We start from the raw sequence: 22,218 nt of genomic DNA, 5'->3' as shown, positions 1-22,218 counted from the left end.
GTTGGTGGAAGAAGACTGGAAGAAATTTAAAGATTATTTACAGAAACATTGTAAAATTATTGAATGTTAAAATGATGTTGGAATGAAACGAAGCGGTTTTAGCAATAAGGTTAAATAGGAATATGTAAAAATGGGTTGATATTAGATGAAAATTCGAAGTTATAATATGTGAAGATAAAGAACTAAGAGAAAACAAAGAGGGTATGGATTTGCTGAACTAACTATTTGAACTGGAATACAAAAAAGGGAGGTGTGAGGAAGTCATGAAAATAAGTAAATGAACTGTAAGATATAGAAAGAGGGATTTATTTTTAACTGTTTTTTAATTTTTTGGTATTTGTATTTTTTTTGTATTTTCTTTTTACCATTTTTGTAACTTTTTTCTCATTGAAACTTTAATAAATATTATTTTTTTTAAAAAAACAAGTTACTCGCTGCTTTGCAGGATATCTTTGGGAGGAGAAAAGGCTCAGGAGCAAACCCTACACAAATCCAGAGTGGAGTCCCTAAGGCAGTTGGGTGGCATCTTGTACACCTCCCTCCAGCAACTCCTGCCGCCAAGCTGGTGCCAAACGTTTTGCTCCGAGTTCCTTTGGATCCCTATCAGTGAGGCTGGGGGGGGGGCGGCTTGCTGTCTGGGCAGCTCAGGACCCCCATACACACGGCCCAGGCTTGCGCCCTGGGGAGGTCACTGCGGCGTTGCTAACACAGCGGTTTGACTTCAGTCCGAGAGGCACACTCCATTGTCTCTCGATACAAATGGATGACTACAAATTGTTCCTGTTTGGAATAGTACATGTGGAAAGGATCTCGGGGTCTTAGTGGACCAAAAGCTCAACGTGAGTCCACATTGTGATACAGCAACAAGAAAAGCTAATGCTATTCTTGGCTGCATCAACAGAAGTATAGTGTCCAGATCAAGGAACTACAGTGATACCTCGGGTTACAGACGCTTCAGGTTACAGACGCTTCAGGTTACAGACTCCGCTAACCCAGAAATAGTACCTCGGGTTAAGAACTTTGCTTCAGGATGAGTACAGAAATTGTGTGGCAGCGGCACAGCAGCAGCAGGAGGCCCCATTAGCTAAAGTGGTGCTTCAGGTTAAGAACAGTTTCACGTTAAGAACGGACCTCCGGAAGGAATTAAGTACGTAACCAGAGGTACCACTTTATTGATCTATTCTGCCTTGGTCACACCACACCTGGAATACTGTGTCCAGTTCTGGGTGCCACAATTTCAGAAGGGTGTTGACAAGCCGGAACATGTGCAGAGGAGGGCGACCAAGATGATCAAGGGTCTGGAAACCGAGCCTTAGAAGGAGCGTTTGAGGGAGCTGGGTATGTTTAGCCTGGAAAAAGGAGACTGAGCCCATATCCTGGTCTCTGCGTTCCTGGCTTCTTGGTCCTTTGTAGTCCCCACTGACAAATCTACATTTCCCTTTGAGATCCAATCTGCTCTCTTCTGCAGCTGCCACCCTGGGCTTGAAGTTGCCCACAAGGGCCAGCAAGGCAGACCCCACCCTCCCTGTTTGAGAACATTGGCGTTCTATATTAATTGACGGTTGCTGTGATGCTTTTAATTCTCCAGACTTCACTTTTGCAACATTGGTTCTAGTGCTGGGGGTTGTTTCATAGAACTGTAAAGTTGAGAGGGACCCCAAGGGTCATCTAGTCCAACCCGCTGAAAGGAAGGAACCTCAGCGAAAGCATCCCTGGCAGATGCTTCCTGCTGGCTTTTGTTCCGCTGCTCTATCGATCCCCGTTTTATTTGGACAGTGGTTTTTAATCTCTTTTATTCTGCGCGTCGCCCTGGGAGCCATTGTTATTGGGTGGCTGATCGATGGAACGAACACAAACCAAACAGAAATCATCGTGGTTAAAACAGCAGCATTGGGAGGAGGAGGAGGAGCAGCAGCAAAACCAGGGCACTGGGATCCAACTCACCTGTACCAGAATCCAGGAGAAGATTACAGCCATCCAGGGGTTTCCATCATGGGAAGTCCGCTTCGCCGGCCCCAGCACTTTGCCTTCGTTACCAGAAGGGGAACGGATAAGAGAGAGGCGGCACAATACATTAGAACAAGGGCTTCTATAAAATCGGTGTTTATTAAAGAGAGACAGAGAGCAAGAGAGAGCAGGGAAAGTGACCACCTAGAGCAGCAGTGCGTAGAAAGCAGATCAGAATCTGCTGCTAGATCTCCAGTAATTTGCCCTATAGTTTCTGACTCCCAACTGTCTAATGCTAGCAACGATAGCAAAACCACTCACAATTAGATAAATAATAGTAACTGGGAGCAGGGAACAAGAGAAGCTTTTTTTAAAAAAAGCATGCATCCTTGTGAAGTTCGGGCACTGATCTCTGATCTCTGGGATGAGCATGTGCTCAGAGGAACCCTGTTCCTTAATTCCAAACATACACCTGCCTGCCTGAGCCACTTCTATTTGCACCTGGCTCCCTCTGGGGGTTCCAGCAGAAGGTAAAGTAGATCCCACAAGGCTGGCGTCTGCCCGCCCCTAATGGAGAAGTCCACAGCAGAGTGTTGACGCCCGTTTTACTATATGTTAATTAAACGCTGAGGCTGAAATGTTCCATCAGTTAATTGGCTGGCTTAATGGATTGGGGGAAGATCAATGAAAGCACACCCCACCTGGATTAACCAGGGCCAAGCTATGTGTTTTTAAGTGCAGAGCCAGAAGTGAAACCAATTGGAGGGGGGCTGCTAGATGCAGACTGGGTCCATAGTTCAAGAGAAAGGTAGGTAGGGGGAAATTTAACTCTTTGCCACCCTTTATGTCTTGATCTAGAATGGGGTCAGCAAACATTTTCAGCAGGGGGCCGGTCCACCGTCCCTCAGACCATGTGGTGGGCCGGACTATATTTTGAAAAAAATACAGTCATATCTCATGTTGCGAACGCGTCTTTTCAGGTTGCGTCCCGCAGTGACCCGGAAGTACCGGAAAGGGTTACCTCCGGGTTTTGCTGCTTGCGTAGACACGGAAATGTGCAAAATGGCGTCACGCGCATGCACAGAAGCAGCGAATCACAACCCACGCATGCACAGACGCAGGTTGCGTTCCGTTCAGGTTGTGAACGGGGCTCCGGAACGGATCCCATTCGCAACCACTGTATATGAAGAAATTCCTATGCCCCACAAATAACTCAGAAATGCATTTTAAATAAAAGTCACATTCAACTCATGTAAAAACACCAGGCAGGCCCCGCAAATAACCCAGAAATGCATTTTAAATAAAAGCACACATTCTACCCATGTAAAAACACGCTGATTCCCAGACCGTCTATGGGCCAGATTTAGAAGGCGATTGGGCAGGATTCAGCCCCCGGGCCCTAAGTTTGCCTACCCATGATTTAGCTGGTAGGGGGACATGCTGGCAATCTGCATATGGAAGAAGGCTCCCTTTGAATCAAACAGGATTGTTTCTTTTACAATACAATAGCTCACGGGCACAGTTGGGAGGGAGAGATGAAGACCAGCCACTTCTGTTTATGAAGACAACCGCTGTGCGCCCTGTTCTGGCTGGGGCTGAAACACCCGCAGGGCACCAGGTTGGGGGAGGCTGGCGTATGAGCTGGACTGTGGGGTAAAGCTTGCTGAAATGCAAGACCAGCAAAGGAGCCCGGCAGAATGGAAGCAGCAGCCCCTTCTTCCAGTGAGCTTATTGGGCTGTTGCTGGGCCAAAAGAGACCTTCAGAGGCCCTAAGCATTGGTGCCCCATGTTGGTGCCCCATATATATCTAATGCAAAATATAAACAACAATAAACAGTAAAATAAAATCTTATGTTTCAAAATGAAACTAAACCTATAGTAAGATGGGAAATAATGTTTATTTTTGTAGACTTTGTATTTGAAAAGAAAAAATCTCCTTCTTTTTCTAACTGCAAACTCTTTGATCCGATCCTCAAAACTCATCTTACGTAATGAATCTGCTTCTATACTTGATAGACATAAGGCACCCAGCCTGCCTTGTTGCATAGTTGTTCTGTTGGGATTTTGAATATACTTCAAGGGAGAAAACGAATGCTCAGCTGAGCCGTTTGAGACCATTAAGGTTAAAAAAAACCCAGCAATGGAAAATGTATGTGGTTTCCCCTTCCTTTGATGCCCTAAAGCACATGCTTATTTTGCTTAATGGTTAATCCAACCCTGTCAGCGTCTCCTAATAGCATGTCTTCTCTGGAAATCCTGGAGGGCGTCTGCCAACCAGGGTGGACAATACTGAGTCAGACGTACCAACAGCAACATTCAATATATAAGGCTTCCCATGTCCCCTGTCTTTGAGGGTGGCCTACGTCTCTGCCCAGAAGCAGAGCCCCATCAACAGGCCCTGACAGGTGAGGGCAAAGGCAAACCAACCTGACTGGCGGTTGCCCACGCAGCCCGCAAGGGAGGCAGAGGACTCTGAAAGGATGGCCAAGTATTGGAACAAGGGAACCGCTGGGGAGAGCCAGGCAGGGAGGCAGACAGAGCCAAGCAGGAGACAGAGGAGAGGGTGCAGAGGACTGCCAGGCAGAGCTAAGGATCTTCCAGACTGCAGAATCAGCTGTGTTCAGCAACAGCCCCCAAAGGGTATTAAGGCATGGCGTGTGTCTACGTGTGTGTAGGGCAACTAAAAGACCAAAGGTGGCGGGTTAATTCCTGTTCTGCTTTGTATTTATGTACTGAAACAATGATTTGTTTTCTTTTGCAACATCAAATTTACTCTACGTTTGTTGAATTGCTGTTTTTTGTCGTTTTTTTCTTCAATCTACTGACATGCTCTTCATTTTGTGCATTTGTGCTTTCAATGCTTTTGTCTTTTGATGTTTTGAACGTTTGCTGTGAGCCCCTGGTGATTTGTAATTGTTTCACTGATTATCTGTTGATTAATCTATACGATTTATGTTGCATTTGTGATGTTCTGTTTGGTTGTTGTTATTTACTGTTTGTGAGCCGCTTTTGAGGTTCATGCGAATGAAGTGCGGCGTAGAAATATAATCAATCAATCAATCAATCAATCAAATCAGCTCAGTGTGGAAAAGCTTAGTAAATTTAGTCAATCAGAAACTGGTACCCTAGGTAAACCTCCCCCAACGTGGTGCCCTGCATCTGGCTGTGGATGATGGGAACTGTAGTCCATAAGAAATCCAGGGAAGCTGGGAGACGCTGCCCCAGACTGTGGCCTTGGCATACTGGCATTGTGCCCTGACAATTCAGGGCAGCAATGCTTCCATATTCCAGCTGCTGGGAACCACAGGAAGGCTCTCACACTCAAATCCTGGATGCTGGACTACGTGGGTCACTGGCCTGATACATCATCATCATCATCATCATCATTTATTTATACCCCGCCCATCCGACTGGGTTTCCCCAGCCACTCTGGGTGGCTTCGAACCGAATATTAAAACCAATACAGCATCAAACATTAAAAACTTCCCTAAACAGGGAAGTTGTCTTTTAAAAGTAGAATAGTTGCTTATTTCCTTGACATCTGATGGGAGGGCGTTCCACAGGGCAGGCACCACTACCGAGAAGGCCCTCTGCCTGGGGTGGAGTTGCTCCTTCAGGTGTACAGGACCTAGGCCATTTAGGGCTTTCAAGGTTGGCACCAACACTTTGAATTGTGCTCGGAGCCACAGTTCGGTGCACTGGGAGCCAATGAAGATCTTTCAGAATCAGTGTTATATGGTCTCGGTGGCCGCTCCCACTTACGGCTCTACTTACGTTCTTATGTTGGTCCATACCTGCCTGCCAAGGAGAGACATTGCTAAGGAATCCCTGACGCAAGAAGTAGGCCCAGGCAGGCAGAAGGTCAACTCACCAAAGAGGTCGTCCTTGGCCAACGCGTAGAGGATTCGGGAGGCCCCGATCAGGTTGCTCATAGCGGCCGAAAGAGTCGAGCAGTAGACGCCAATGATGACGAACGGAGGCCAGATGTTGATGTCCCTCAGGAAGCTGTAGTCCCGCTGCAGGAGGAGCCTGAGGGGTGAGAAGGTGGAAACTCATGAGAAGGTAGCGGCAGCCAGATGGATCAGGCCCACAGCCCATCTGGCCCAGCACCCTGTTCACACAGCGGCCAAGCAGATTCCTGTGGGGAACCCGCAAGCAGGATTCAGGAACAAGCAGGCATTTAAGGATACATCCTTTGACAACAGTTAATTCATAGAATTGTAGGGGACCTGTGGGGTCATCTAGCTCAACCCCCTACAATTCAGGAATCACAGCTAAAGAATCCCTGGCAACTGGTCAATTGGTGTCCGTTCATGTCTCTTTGTTGCAATCTGCCCAAGGAAGAATACAGCAGGACTCAGTCGGCAGAGCGTGAGACTCTTAAATTCAGGGTTGTGGGTTCGAATCTCAGGTAGGGCAAAAGATTCCTGCATTGTAAGAGGTTGGGCTAGATGACCCTTGTGGTCCCTTTCCAACTCGACAAATCTATGATTTTATGATGCTTTTTTAATGAAAAAACAGTCTACAGTGGTGCCCCGCAAGACGAATGCCTCGCAAGACGAAAAACCCGCTAGACGAAAGGGTTTTGCGTTTTGGAGGCGCTTCGCAAAACGAATTTCCCTATGGGCTTGCTTCGCAAGACGAAAATGTCTTGCGAGTTTTTCCAACTTTTTCCCCTCCCCCCCCCTTTTTCTAAGCCGCTAAGCCACTTATCTGCTTATCCGCTAAGCTGATAAGCTGCTAAAAGCCGCTAAGCCACTAATAGCACTAATCCGCTAAGCCGTCAATGAGCTTGCTTCGCAAGACGAAAAAAACCGCTAGACGAAGAGACTCGCGGAACGGATTAATTTCGTCTTGCGAGGCACCACTGTATAAGCAATTTAATAAGCATAGGATGCCATAGGGACATTTTGCTGTAGAGTGATAACCCCATCCTCAATCTGGGCATGAGCTCGGGAGAGGCTCCTGTGTGCTTCTCAGGGAGACAGCTTGGCTGACCAGGCCCATTGCTCTCTATGCTTCTGCCATCCCAGACTCCAGCCAGTCCCTCTCCGTCTGAGCATCCGAAATGACCCCCTCTGCTTTCGCCTGGGGTGAGGAACCCTGGCCCCCTCCCTACTCCATTAGGCTCCAAAATGAGCCCCTAAGGAACACTTGCAGGGGGGAAGGGCCTTCTGCTCTCAGTCCATTACAGGGATGCTCCAGACCGGCCTCCAATCCCGCTGGGAGAGCTCAGTCAGCAGAGCATGAGACTCCGAATTTCAGGGTTGTGGGTTTGAGCTCCATGTTGGGCAAACGATTGGGTTGGAGTTGGACTAATGACCTGCGTAGCTCCTTCCAAAATAATAATAATAATAATAATAATAATAATAATAATAATAATTTATTATACCCCGCCCATCTGGCTGGGTCTCCCCAGCTACCCTGGGCGGCTTCCAACAAAGTACTAAAATACAGGGGTCTATCAAACATTAAAATCTTCCCTAAACAGGGCTGCCTTCAGATGTCTTCTAAAAGTCTGGTAGTTGTTCTTCTCTTTGACATCTGGTGGGAGGGCATTCCACAGGGCGGGTGCCACTACCGAGAAGGCCCTCTGCCTGGTTCCCTGTAACTTGGCTTCTCACAGCGAGGGAACCACCAGAAGGCCCTCGGAGCTGGACCTCAGTATCCAGGTAGAACGATGGGGGTGGAGACGCTCCTTCAGGACTCTATGATTTTACAACTCTACAATTCTATGATTCTATATAATTCCCTCCTGGAGCAGAGTCGGCAAGAGGTCAGGGAAGCCCCCAGAGGACCGGGCTGTTTTGAACATAGCCCAAATCAAAAGCAGACCCAAAGGAATCTGCTATGCACCCCTGACCCCATTTTATTTGCTGCCGTGCCCTTAAAAGAGCAGCTTGTCCTGCAGACATGAGCAGATACAGTCATACCTCAGGTTACAGCCACTCAGTTTGCATTTTTTTTTGGGGGGGGGGGGGGTTTACGGATACACCAAAACCCGGAAGTACCGGAACGGGTTACTTCTGGTTTTGGCGGTAGCGCATGTGCAGAAGCGTTAAATCACACATTGCTCATGCGCAGAAGTGCTGAATCGCAACCCACACATGCGCAGACACGGCGCTGCGGGTTGTGAACAAGCCTCCCGCACGGATCACGTTTGCAACCCGAGCGTCCACTGTAATCGCGTTCCCCTCCTTGCAGGAAGACATATGGAAGGTCAATTCCTGCTAATCAAGCTGGTTTGAGAAGCACACTCAAATGGCCTGGCATCTGCATGACCGGTTTGGTAAGCCAGCATGCTCTGTATGGTCAAGGCCTGGGCACCCCCCATAAGAACACAGAGGCAGCACAGCATAGTAGTTTGAGTGTTGGGCTACGACCTGGGAGACCAGGGTTCAAAACCCCACCGGGCCATGAAGCCCGCTGGGTGACCTTTGGCCGGTTACTGCCTCTCAGCCTAGCCTACCCCACAGGGCTGTTGTGGGTCCTGGGAAAGGATAGGACCATGTACACTACCCTGAGCTCCTTGGCAGCATGTTTGGACCCATAAGAGCATAAGAAGAAGCTGCTGGGTCAGGCCCATGGCCTAGCCAGTACAGCATCCTGTTCTCACAATGGCCAACCCGATAACCCAATGGGAAAGCAGCAAGCAGGATTTGACCACAAAAACAACTCTCCCCTTCTGGGGTTTCCAGTGACTGACATTCAGAAGCATCATTGCCTCCAATTGTGGAGGCAGAGCATAGCTATCATGGCAAGTAGTCATCAATAGCCCTCTTCTTTTAAAGTTGCCTTGCCTCCTGTGGGAGGGAGTTTCGCAGATTAACAATCTTCCCACACGGCATGCCCACCAGTTCTATCTAGGGAGTGCCTCAAACCCAGGAGCTGCGCTGTCATTTGCAGGAACAAGTAGCTCATCATCTATGAGGAGTCTTGCCAACCTGGTGCCCCCCCCCAGATGCTTTAGACTACAACTCCCATCAGCCCAAGCCAGGACGGCTGATGGGAGTTGTAGTCCAAAAGAGACAGTGGTTGGCAAAGGATGATCTATCCTGAACGAGCCATTGGTCCGATCGAAGGCGCTTGGTCAGTCTCGTGGCTGACGGCACTTGAGGAGCCGCTTGCCCAAAATTCAGTAACGGAAATAAAAGGAGAGGGAAGGCAGAAGTTTCCTTCACGCATTAAACTATACAAATGGCCGGGCCTTAATTGGATTTTAACAAGAGGCAGTGAGCAGGTGGGAGATAAATTAGCACGGGCTATCAACACCAGTGTCTTTGGGCAATTAATACCTAATTACCCCCAAATTGATCGCTTTGCTAATAAGCGCAGCAGAGGGGGGCGAGGTGTGCAGGTGGGCCTGGTGTAGCGAGGAACCAGTTTGGCACCCTCCCCGTGCCCCAGTTGGTGGCTCCCAAGGCAGCAGCACCCACGGCCAACACTGTAGATTTGGAAGGGACCTGTGGTGTCATCTAGTCCAACCCCCTGCAAATGCAGGCATCACAGAAGGAGAATTCGCAAAAGATGGTCATCTCACCTGTTTCAAAGGAACTTCCAAGGGGAAAACTTATTGAAAGAAATTCATGTTTTTGAAGGAATGTGCTTTTTGACAAGGACGTTCTGCAACAGCGTGATGAAATTCGCCATATTCCTGTTCTTTGCTGCATTGATTCTTGCAAAGTACGCAAGGGCTCAGACATAGAATCATAGAATCATAGAATCATAGAGTTGGAAGAGACCACAAGGGCCATCGAGTCCAACCCCCTGCCAAGCAGGAAACACCATCAGAGCACTCCTGACATATGGTTGTCAAGCCTCTGCTTAAAGACCTCCAAAGAAGGAGACTCCACCACACTCCTTGGCAGCAAATTCCACTGTCGAACAGCTCTTACTGTCAGGAAGTTCTTCCTAACGTTTAGGTGGAATCTTCTTTCTTGTAGCTTGGAATCATTGCTCCGTGTCCGCTTCTCTGGAGCAGCAGAAAACAACCTTTCTCCCTCCTCTATGTGACATCCTTTTATATATTTGAACATGGCTATCATATCACCCCTTAACCTCCTCTTCTCCAGGCTAAACATGCCCAGCTCCCTTAGCCGTTCCTCATAAGGCATCGTTTCCAGGCCTTTGACCACATGTGTTATCGAGAGTCTGATTAATGAGAAGGTCCATTCCAAAGTGTCCTCAATCCTCGCGAAGGCCCACCTGCTTTGCACAAGCACATCTGCATGTGGTCCTGATGTCTCCTGCCCTTCAGGGTACCTGGCCACTGGATGTGCCTATAGAATGGCTTGTGGTTCGTGGTACTGCCTGTCACTGCCAGTGTGCCAACACAGACCGGACTGCAAAGAGGCCATTGTTGGCAGATGTCTCCTCAGCTCCCTGTTGACTCCAGCTTCTATGCTCAATAAATATGCACCTTTAAAAAAAGAACTTCCATGGAAACTCCACCATCTTCTGAGGTAGGTGGGCGGCCATCTGTCAGAGATGATTTCGCTGAGATTCCTGCATTGCAGAGGGCTGGACTAGATGACCCCTGGGGTCCCTTCCAACTCTAAGATTCTATTATTCTGGCCTGTTCCACTATCAGTTGTTAGGTAAAGGTAAAGGTACCCCTGCCCGTACGGGCCAGTCTTGACAGACTCTGGGGTTGTGCGCCCATCTCACTTAAGAGGCCAGGGGCCAGCGCTGTCCGGAGACACTTCCGGGTCACGTGGCCAGCGTGACATCGCTGCTCTGGCCAGAACCAGAGCCAGAGCCAGAGCCGCACACGGAAACGCCGTTTACCTTCCCGCTGGTAAGCGGTCCCTATTTATCTACTTGCACCCGGAGGTGCTTTCGAACTGCTAGGTTGGCAGGCGCTGGGACCGAGCAGCGGGAGCGCACCCCGCCGCAGGGATTCGAACCGCCGACCTTTCGATCGGCAAGTCTGCCGTACAATTAAGGACTAGATGTGGCGTTCAGAGCACACACCTGTCGCTTGGCAGGTGCGTTTGGCATGCTTCATGCTCTCACTGCTCCTGTAGGGATGGAAGCACTGCTAACTGGGCAGAGCAGGCTCTGGAGTCTTAAGGGAAGGAGCACAGCTCAGTGGCCAAGCACCTGTTTGGCATGCCCCAAGTCCAATCCCCAATGACATCTTCAGGTAGAATGAAGAATGCTGCCCATCTGAGTGTCAGGAGTTCAGCCTACACTCCAGTAGGACCCTGGCAGAGACACATGCCCGACTGGCATGTTCCCTCCCTCCTGGTCGATCGTTTGGGAGCTTCATAAGCTTTCTTCTGCCCAAACATCACAGCGACTGATGCCAACCGACACCGGCACACTTAGGGATCCGCAGAGTTTGCGCATCTTGCGTGACAGACGTCAGCAACTCAGCATTTTGGCTAATCTACTTTATTTACATATAAACACACACGGAGCACTGCAACATGGCTCCCTCTCTCTCTAGCATCAGACAGCAAGAAAGAAAAAGGACAAAGGACAATAGTCCCACTTCATGGAACACAGTAACACAAACATCCTGTCTCCGTCACTTCCCACTCTGTAGAAGGAAAACATACACCATCATGTGATAGACAACAATCCCATGACTGCAATCATGGAGCAGGAATTCCAACACTGAGACCCTGGAGAGATGCTACCAGTCATAAGAACTCAGGAAGAGGCTGCTGGATCTGGCCAATTGCCCATCAAGTCCAGCATTATGTTCTCATAGTGGCCAAGCAGATGCCTGTGGGAAACCAGCAAGCAGGATCCGACCACAAGAGCAACTCTCCCCTCGTGTGGCTTCCAGCAACCGGCATTCAGAAGCATTGCTTCCTTCAACTATAGAGGCAGAGCGTCCCCATCATAGTTGTAAGGTAAAAGGTAAAAGGTAAAGGACCCCTGGACAGTTAAGTCCAGTCAAAGGTGACTATGGGGTTGTGGCACTCATCTCGTTTTCAGGCCGAGGGAGCCGGCGTTTATCCACAGACAGCTTTCTGGGTCATGTGGCCAGCAGGACTAAACCACTTCTGGCGCAACGGAACACCGTGACGGAAACCAGAGCGCACGGAAATGCCATATACCTTCTCGTCACAGCGGTACCTATTTATCTACAGTGGTGCCCCGCAAGACGAACGCCTCGCAAGACGGAAAACCCGCTAGAGGAAAGGGTTTTCCGTTTTGGAGGCGCTTCGCTGAACGAATTTCTCTATAGGGTTGCTTCGCAAGACGAAAACATCTTGCGAGTTCCCGCGGGGTTTTTTTCGCTTCCCCCCCCCTTTCCTAAGCCGCTAAGCTGCTTATCAGCTGTTCCGCTGCTAAGCCGCCTCTCAGCTGATCGCTAAAAGCCGCTAGACCGCTAATAGCGCTAATCCGCTAAGCCGTCAATGGGCTTGCTTCGCAAGACGAAAAAACCGCTAGACGAAGAGAATCGCGGAACGGATTAATTTCGTCTTGCGAGGCACCACTGTACTTGCACTGGTGTGTTTTCGAACTGCTAGTAGCCATCAGCAGCCCTCTCCATGAATTTCTCCAACCTTTTTAAAGCCACCCCAGTGGGTATTTGCGTGGGCAAATAAATAAACAGCTCAATTGGCAGAGCCTGAAATTTTTGATCTCAGGGTCACGGGTGCAAGGCCCACGTTGGGCAAAAGATTCCTGCACTGGAGAGGGTCGGATTAGATGTTCCTTGTGGTCCCTTCTATCTTGACAGTTCTATAATTCTATGAAACGAATAACCTGCCCTTAAAGGCACAGCTACATATCAACCATAACCTCTGGCTTTTCCTTCTCTATCAGGGCTGCCCCACGACAATCGTCCTTTAGCCGGGATGGTCTGGTTGAGAGCTGTCGCCCTTCTTGGGGCGTGCCTCCACCCCTCCCATCTTTCTAATCACACATAGCAGCCAACCCCCCTTACCACCCCCTCCCCAAAATAAATCCCACCCAGGGGCAGAGCAGGGCATGCCTAACAAAGCAACAGGAGACGAACGGGGCCCCAGATTTCATTTTCGTGCCTTTCCAATAAGCTCATGTTGATTTGATATCAGGATCAGCCGGTTGGGGGTGAGGGGAAGGAACAGGGGACGGTAAGGCCTATTAAACCTCTCACAGCGGAGGAGGGATGAGTGGCGGGGAGGGAGGGGGGCAGGTGCATGTCATGCTTGGGGACCTTGCAAGCTGCCCTGTCCCCTGTCATTATGAGCAATGGCCATGCATTAAGGTATTAGAACATGACAGCTATAATTCTAGCCAATTCCTGCCGGCTGCCCCGGCACAGCCGCGATTTATGGCAGCACTTTCCAGAGCAGAAAATTAACAAGCCGCTCTCTCTCTCTCTCTCTGAGAACAAGGCAGGCACACATGCACACATGCACCCCACCTGAAAATCCGAAACCGTTTGCAAATGCACCAGGGGGCATGACCACCAGTGCCCCACCTCCCCAGGCATGTCTCCAGCCAAAGCTCAGGTTCAGATCCCTGCTACCCTTGGGTTTTGCAGGGGTTTCGGGGGGGGGGGGAGCACTGGTGTCATTGTGTTAGGGGGCACTGCAGACCCACATGAAAGCGAGCCAGAAAAAATAATGGCAAGGCAGGTGGGAGGTGGCCCACTGGCCAAGCTGTGAACTGAGGTTTGTGGCTTGGTGACTGCAACATGCTCAGAGTGGGACTTCTCTTGTGCTTGATCTGGTAGCATCAGTTAATATTGGATGCTGCAGCACAATTGCTGACAGGAGTGAGGCCTTGTCAGCATATTATGGCACCTGTAGCTCAGAGATCTGCATTGGTTTCCCATTTGCTACTGGGCCAAGTTATTAGGATACAAAGCCTTTTGGAACAGTTGACCTGCGAGGTTGCCTGGCCCCATATACGTTCACTCAGCTGCCTTGGTCAGTGCAATGGCATTGCTACCGGTGCCATTTCCGCATTTGTAGATGGAAGATACCCCTTCTGCATTTGTATACTCACTCTTTTAGTGTGGCAGCACCTAAACTTTGGAACGCGCTATACCTTCACTGTATGCTTTTTGGCACCGGCTAAAAACATCCTTGTTTAGACAAGCCTACCCAAATGTTTAGAAAGTCGATGCAAGTTCCAATCTGTTTTCCTTCTATTGTTATTTTAGCTTTTCGAAAGTCTTAAATTATTGTCGTTCGTTTTTTGCAAACCGCTTTTCAGCTGCTTTAAAGAAATCAATCAGTGCACACATTTTATGAAATAAGCAAATGAAGAGGAGTCCAGAGTTCAAATCTCGTCTCGGCCACAGATTCGACAGGCAACCGTAGCCAAGCCACTGAGCCTCTCTGCCCAAGGGCTCTGCTCTCAACATGTGATACGGGCAACGTTTTTAAAAGCTGGTGCTGTAAAGCTGCAAAGGCTGTGAGAGCCCAGGCTCCTGGACTCAGTGGCCACCCAGATGCACGTGCAAAATCCAGAAGACCCGTGCACAGGAGCCCTGTCACCTCCTAAACTTTCCAGCAACTAGTACTCAGAAATGCTACTGGCTCCAGCCTTGTGGCTAGTAGCCAGCAATAGCCTCATCCCCCTCCACGGATTTGTCTAATCCTCCTTTCAAGCCATCCAAGCTGGTGGTTGTCGCTGCCTCATGTGGCAGTGAGTTCCACATGCTGTGTGAAGAAGTGCTTTCTTTTATCTGCCCTATTGGTAGCCGGAATGGTAGCAACAAACAAAACCACGCCTTAAACCTGTGACCAGAGTATGCACGACAGAGATCAAGGTGCCCTTATCTTGCAATGGGTTGCCAAATCCAGAAAATTTCCCGGGTGCTTAGACAGCCACTTGGGGGAGGGTGGGACAAGGGGAAGTGGGCAAAGAGAGGCCGAATTGATCTAGTGGTGTGGGAACGCCTCGCTCTCGCTCCCTCCTGCACCTGGCATTCTGCCACTTCAGTTCTGATTTGGAGTCTTCCATGCGCACCTGACCTGCATCACCCGCATTGAAATTTCTCAGAATTGGTGGCAGGGGCAGGTCAGCACAATCTTAGCCACACTTAATGTTATGCTTCTGTTAGCCACAAGAGAGCGGGTGGGTGCAATTGCCAGCAGGTAGAGGAAATTGTGTTTGAGTGCCTTCCCACGCACTTGGAGGGGGGGGGCAGATTACCACAATCAGCCGCCTGCCAGCCTACTTGGGGTTTCTTTGCCTATGTACAACTGGGCTGCACAAATATCAAAAGGGGGGGCCTAATCCAGGTGACAAGACAAGGAAGCCTGGGACATCCGTTCCCGAGGGGCTGGATGTATAATCTGGCACACAAAGAGGCGCAGAGGAAAAACGAGTGTGCATTAGGAGGACGGCAGATAATAAGCCTTCATGCACGAAGCAAAACGGGCAGCGTCAAGTGCGCAGAAAGTCAAAGAGCTGGTAGGGAAAGGAAGTTCTCCCTGTTGCAACCAACTGAGCCGTATAAGACCGCCTCTCTCCATATGAACCCACTTGGATCCTGAAATCATCCTCTGAGCTCCTTCTTCGTGTATCTCCTCCACAAGAGGTCCGGAGGGTGGCAACATGAGAACGGGGCCTTTTCTACAGTAGCTCCCCATTTGTGGAGCCTGGAGCCCTCATTATCCACCTTTAGGTGACAGGCGAAAACGTTCCTCTTTAACCAGGCCTTTGGTTAAAACGTGTTGTGGAAGGGGGTTAGACTATTGGGTTGCCTTTGTTTTTATTATGCATTTTCTTTTTCTTAATATTGTGATTTTATGAGATCTACGGGTATAGGGCAGTATACAAATTTAATAAATACTGTTTTTTTGCTCTATAAGACTCACTTTTTCCCTCCTAAAAAGTAAGGGGAAATGTGTGTGCGTCTTATGGAGCGAATGCAGGCTGCACAGCTATCCCAGAAGCGAGAACAGCAAGAGGGATTGCTGCTTTCGCTGCGCAGCGATCCCTTTTGCTGTTCTGGCTTCTGAGATTCAGAATATTTTTTTTCTTGTTTTCCTCCTCCAAAAACTAGGCGCGTCTTGTGGTCTGGTGCGTCTTATAGAGCGAAAAATACGGTAAATAAACATAGCCTGCCCATTGCCAATCACCCAAGATCAGTCAGCAAGACCTAGACCACAGAGCACAGGAAAATAAATGAAATTCCCGCCACAAACAAACACAGGAAGACAAATTTATGGAGGGCATAACTATCAAGGGCCTCTAGACCTAATGCCTAGCTCCCTGCAGTGAACGCCTGTTGCTAGGAATCGCAGGTGGAAAGAGTTCTGTTCTGCTCAGGTCCTGCTTGTGAGTTTTCCTAAGTTCTTCTTATATCCTTATGGAGAAACAACAACAAACCTATGGTTACATGAAACATGCTCAATAAACACACAAGACATAACCGGCTGTACTTTTAAATAAATGAGATATAATTCATTGTTTCAAATTGTAGATTTCAACGGAAGTCCAATAAAGTTCAACGAAGAAAACAGAAGACCCAGTGGATTTCTGGAATATTAGCCTTGTTTCGCCATCCTAGGGTTCGTCAGTAGTACAGGCTCATATGCAATATTACAGGATAGTGGATCTTATAGCATAGCAGTGGTTGCAACCACTATGAGCCTGTGCTACTGATGAAGCCTAGGATGGCGAAACAAGGCTAATATTCCGGAAATCCTTGTCTGAGACTCTGTGAAAGGATTCTGTGGAACTGTAACAACCCTTCGTGTGGATTATTGGACTCTATGAACAGACAGTGGTGCTGGAGGAGACTCTTGATAGTCCCATGGACTGCAAGAAGATCAAACCTATCCATTCTTAAGGAATTCAGCCCTGAGTGCTCACTGGAAGGACAGATCCTGAAGCTGAGGCTCCAAGACTTTGGCCACCTCATGAGAAGAGAAGACTCTCTGGAAAAGACCCTGATGTTGGGAAAGATGGGGGGCGCAAGGAGAAGGGGACGACAGAGGACGAGATGGATGGATAGTGTTCTCGAAGCTACCAGCATGAGTTTGACTAAACTGTGGGAGGCAGTGGAAGACAGAAGTGCCTGGCGTGCTCTGGTCCAGGGGGTCATGAAGAGGCAGACACGACTAAACGACTAAACAACAACAACATGAACAGACAGGTGGAATAGACAATTATACATGTGTGGACCTTATGCATGAACTGATTAGAGAATGAACTGATCCACTGGGTGTTCTGCTTTTTTTGTTGAACTTTATGAGACTTCCGTTGAAATCTACAATTTGATACAATGAAATACAGTGGTGCCTCGCAAGACGAAATTAATTCGTTTCGCGAGTTGCTTCGTCTTGCGATTTTTTCGTCTTGCGGAGCGCGGATTCCCCGGGTATTAACGGCTTTAAGAAAAAGGAAGCAAACTCGCAAGACGTTTTCGTCTTGCGAAGCAAACCCATAGGGAAATTCGTCTTGCGAAGCACCTCGAAAAACGGAAAACCCTTTCGTCTAGCGAGTTTTTCGTCTTGCGAGGCATTCATCTTGCGGGGCACCACTGTATACCTCATTTATTTAAAAGTACAGCCGGTTATGTCTTGTGTGGTTATGGAGAAACCTTGCATTGAGCCAGACCGTGAGACCACCTAGTTCCATGTGCTCTCTCTCTCTCTCTCTCTCTCCCCCCCCCCATATATGGCAGCTGGGCTCCAAGGTTTCAGGTGTGACTCTTCCCTAGTCCTACACGGGGATGCCATTGGGGATCGGACCCAAGGCCTCCACCACTGAGCTGCAGGTCATTCCCCATATAGAGAGAGCCACACAGCAGTACATCAAGGGAGAAAGCAAAGCTGCAATCCTTGTCCCCGACACTCTTCCTTTCTAGCTGCAGGGAGGCATTCTATTCTGTGAACCACCCTGAGATCTTATGATGGGGGGGTATATCAATCTAATTAATAATACAGTGGTGCCTCGCAAGACGAAATTAATTCGTTCCGCGAGTTTTTCCGTCTTGCGATTTTTTCGTCTTGCGAAGCACGGACTTTGGAAAAGCTTCAAAAATACCAAAGTCTTCAAAAACCTCAAAAAAGGCCACCACACCGCGTGCTATGAGTTGCTCCTCGAAGTGAATGCACGGTTTTAAGAAAAAGGAAACAAACTTGCAAGACAAAGGAAACAAACTTGCAAGACTTTTTCGTCTTGCGAAGCAAGCCCATAGGGAAATCCCTCTTGTGAAGCAACTCAAAAAACGAAAAACCCTTTCGTTTTGCGAGTTTTTCGTCTTACGAGGCATTCGTCTTGCGAGGTACCACTGTAATTCCTTCCCACCTGCGAACGTGTACATGTACACAAACTGAAGTCCAAAGAAGGACTGTATCATATGATGCCCCTTTGTGAACAAGCTGGTCCCAAGCTTTAGACCTGAAAGCCTCTTAAATGCCCAGTAGGGGAGGAGGAGAAATTAAGTCTCTAGGCTAACCTGAAACTATGAGGTCTGCTCAGCTCAGGAACCCCTTAGACAAACCCGGGATAATTCAGCTCAGTTTCTCTGTCTTTGAAATGGGCATAATTCCAAAATCGCTTTAACAAGGGAGAGAGCTGCAAGGATAAAATGAGGAGATGATGCCACCTGTACTGAACCCCAGTACAGGGCAGGTTTCAGAAGTCTTTGTCTGCTCATTATTGCTGTTGTTTTAAAAGGGGGGGGGGGGGAGTAAAGAGCTATGGGGTAGGAGCTCCCCCTGGTGGCCAGTCGCAACGCCTACCTGTCGCAGGTGCAGCTCAGCAGAAAAGCCAACAGGTTGTACACAATGTAGGTGAAGATCACAGCTGTGATGGTACCTCGTGGGATGGAGTAGCTCGGCCGCTTCAGATCCCCTGAGGAAAAGAAAGAGGAGAGGATCAGGGACATCCTGGACAGGGGGAGAAAACCTCCATATCTCCCAGGCCAGAGCATCCCGCTCACAAAGTGTTCATTTTCCTTTCAGAGGGCAGGAAGCTGCCTTATACCTTGTCAGACCACAAACATAAAAACAGTGCATCTGAAGAAGTGTGCATGCACACAAAAGCTCATACCAAAAACAAACTTAGTTGGTCTCTAAGGTGCTACTGGAAGGAATTTTTATTTTATTTTATAAAAACATCCGTCTGGTCCAGCATCCTGTTCTCACAGTGGCCATTATGGGAAACCCACAGGCAGGAGACATATGCAAGAACCCTCTAACCTCCTGCCATTTCCAGCAACAGGTATTCAGAAGCATTGATGCCTCAGCTGCATAGGCAGACCAGAGCCATCCTGGCTAGCAGTTGACAACAGCCCTCTCCTCCTCTGAGAATTTGACCAATCCTCTCTTTTTTAAAAAAAATATATATTTATTAAACTTTTACAGAGAAGAAAAAAATAAACACATAGCAACAACAAAGATGAAGAGAAACAAACACAGTCAAAAATACTCATAAAAAAGACACTAATCAAGAAAAAAAGAATGAATGAATAAATAAATAAATAAACAAATAAATAAATAAAAACTGCAACTTAGATCCATACTTAATTAACCTTCTTTATTGACTTCCTCACGTCTCCCTTTTTTGTGTTCCTCTTTACCCAATCAGATACAGCAAATCCTTACCCTCTTTCAAAACTCATTTCTAGTTATTAAAATCATTCTATTATGTCCCTGACCAATCCTCTCCTAAAACCGTTCAAGTTAGTGACCATCGCTGCTTCCTGTGGGAGGGAGTTCCACAGGAGGGGAGAGGGGGGTTATTGGTTTGTTTTGTTCTGGAAGTTATGATGTATTTTGTGCTTTCATCTTGTATTTTTCTGAACCACTCAGATCTACGGATGAAGAGCGGAATACAAATTAAATTTAATAAATACAGTCATACCTCAGGTTAAAGTTGCTTCAGGTTGAGCGTTTTCAGGTTGTGCTCCGCAGCGACCCGGAAGTAACGGAACGCATTACTTCCGGGTTTTGCCGCTCACGCATGTGCAGACGCTCAAAATGACGTCATGCGCATGCGCAGAAGCGGCAAATCGCAACCCGCACAGACGTGGGTTGCGTTCGCTTCAGGATGTGAACGGGGCTCCGGAACGGATCCCGTTTGCATCCAGAGGTACCACTGTAATAATAATAATAATAATAATAATAATAATAATAATAATAATATAAAAAAGAACGACTTCCTGAATCTTCCAATATTCACAAGTTTTAGTTTTAGGAGAGAAGGAGAAAAACGTTCCTCTCTCCACTTTCTCTGTGACGTGCATGGTTTTATGACCTGCTTATCATGTCACCTTTGACTTGCTTTTCTCTAAACCAGGGGTTGTCAACCTGGTCCCTCCTGTCCACTAGGGGGCATTTCAGGATTCTAGGTGGGCAGCACAAGCTGAATCCTCCTTCCATCGAGCACTGGGTGGTAAGGAAATTTTACCATCAAGAAAGATAGATGCATTAGTGGGTGGTAGGTATAAAAAGGTTGGCTACCCCTGTCCTAAACCAATGAGCCCCAAATTGCTGCAACCTTTGCTTAGACGGGAGTCGCTCCATCCCCTTGGATTTTGGTTGCCATCTTCTGAGCCTTTTGCAACTCTGCTCTTTTTTAGGCAGAGGGTTCATCTAGATCAGCGCTGCCTTCACAGACTGGCAGCGTCTCCAGGATTGCAGGCAGGGTCTCCCCTATCTGTATCTAGAGATGATGCCATGGAGTCGAACCTGGACCCCTTTGTTCTCAAAGCATGCACTCTGCCCACTGGACAAACGGGCATGAAAAGTCTGCACCCACCTGACATGTTGGAACCTGCCATGATTCCTGTGCAGCCGTTGAACATGACGGCAAAGACGGTGCTGAAACTCATCAGGCGACCCGTTGTGTAATCCACACTGTAGTCGGCTGCGGGAGGTAGTGAAGAATGCATTTATTGAAACAGTTTGTGCGCTGCTTTTTCCCTTGGGAAAATCACAAAAAAAGCAAGGGTGGGACGGACTCCCTCGGGAAGTGGTGGACTCTCCTTCCTTGGATGTTTGGATGGCATTGCAGGGGGTTGGACTAGAGCACCCTTGGGGGGCCCTTCCAGCTCTATGACAACAACATAAAGGTAAAGGTAAAGGGACCCCTGACAGTTAGGTCCAGTCGCAGATGACTTTGGGGTTGCTGCGCTCATTTCGCTTTGTAGCCGATGTACAGCTTCCGGGTCATGTGGCCAGCATGACTAAGCCACTTCTGGTGAACCAGAGCAGCTCACGGAAACACCGTTTACCTTCCCGCTGGAGTGGTACCTATTTATCTACTTGCACTTTGACGTGCTTTCAAACTGCTAGGTTGGCAGGAGCAGGGACCAAGCAACGGGAGCTCACCCCGTCATGGGGATTCGAACCGCCAACCTTCTGATCAGCAAGCCCTAGGGCTCTGTGGTTTAACCCACAGCGCCACCCGCGTCCCCATGACAACAACATACTGGAGCCTAAAAACAGACCCCTTCAAGGGTCAAAATACAGGGGAAAGAGGTGCATCTTCAGCATCCTCTGCAAGCTGTGCCATGAAGGTGTCAGGCACATCTCTGTGGGGAGGGAGTTCCACAGCTTAGGGGCCACCACAAAGAAGGCCCTCTCTTCCTGTTTCTCTCCCCGCTCCTCCGGAGTCACAGCTTCTGCGCCCCCCGCCCCCCACAAAATAATACTTTTCAAGTGCAGAGGTGAAACTCACCAAACAAGTTGGCCTGGAGGGTGCTGTGCTTGAAGCCCGTGAAAGAAGCGTTGCCCTGCTCTGTGCCGTTGCCGTCAATGCCTGGGGGCAGTTTCACCTTGCGGGGGGCCACCACAAAGAAACTGAGGCAGACGGTGCCCAGCACCAGCATGACGATCAGGAAGATGAGGAAGGTGGCCTTGGCATAGATGCCAGCGCCCACGAGGCAGACCAGCAGGCAGAGGAAGAGAAGGACCGTGCCGTAGAGGAGGTCGAACCAGTAGCCGCGAGGAAGGACCTGGGTGGCGCTGCCAACGCCGCCCTCTGCGGGGACAGGCAAGGAGGAGGTCAGGGCGGGCACCTTCGCTGCCTTGCAGGCAGAGAGAGAAAAACCCTGCAGTGAGGACAGGGGTCAGCATCTCCCGGGGAGATTCGTATGCCACTCACCTGCCGGGGCTCCAAAGTCATCCACGACCGCCTCCACCAGCCCCAGGATGTAGAGCGCACTGGCACAAACGTTGGCCAAGAAGAACATTATGCCAATGCTGCCGCCGAATTCGGGCCCCAGCGCCCGGCTGATCATGTCTGCACCCGGTGCGTCAAGGAGCAACATAGAAGTCAAGGGGACCCAGCGACCCTGAGATGCAGCTAAGAGGAGGGTCTGTACTGGCACTAGCATCTACACGCCATTTGGAA

At 48.9% G+C, this 22,218-nt stretch overlaps 1 protein-coding gene across 1 annotated transcript in view; it reads right to left on the bottom strand.

Moving 5' to 3' along the window:
• LOC307216925 (solute carrier family 12 member 9-like) overlaps nt 1-22,218 on the bottom strand; it is a 95,817-nt gene that overhangs the window by 56,086 nt on the left and 17,513 nt on the right. The window contains exons 3-8 of the mRNA XM_079977750.1: nt 21,970-22,107; nt 21,544-21,846; nt 20,623-20,730; nt 18,603-18,714; nt 5,819-5,976; nt 1,945-2,027 (exon numbers count right to left, since the gene is read on the bottom strand). Of these exons, the coding sequence (XP_079833876.1) occupies nt 1,945-2,027; nt 5,819-5,976; nt 18,603-18,714; nt 20,623-20,730; nt 21,544-21,846; nt 21,970-22,107 (902 nt within the window). The remainder of the gene's footprint in view (nt 1-1,944; nt 2,028-5,818; nt 5,977-18,602; nt 18,715-20,622; nt 20,731-21,543; nt 21,847-21,969; nt 22,108-22,218) is intronic.

This window comes from Podarcis cretensis (genome assembly GCF_951804945.1).
Source record: "Podarcis cretensis genome assembly, chromosome: 5".
Taxonomy (NCBI): domain Eukaryota; kingdom Metazoa; phylum Chordata; class Lepidosauria; order Squamata; family Lacertidae; genus Podarcis; species Podarcis cretensis.
Note: the sequence above shows the minus strand (reverse complement) of the source record. Positions and strands in the feature narration are given on the sequence as shown.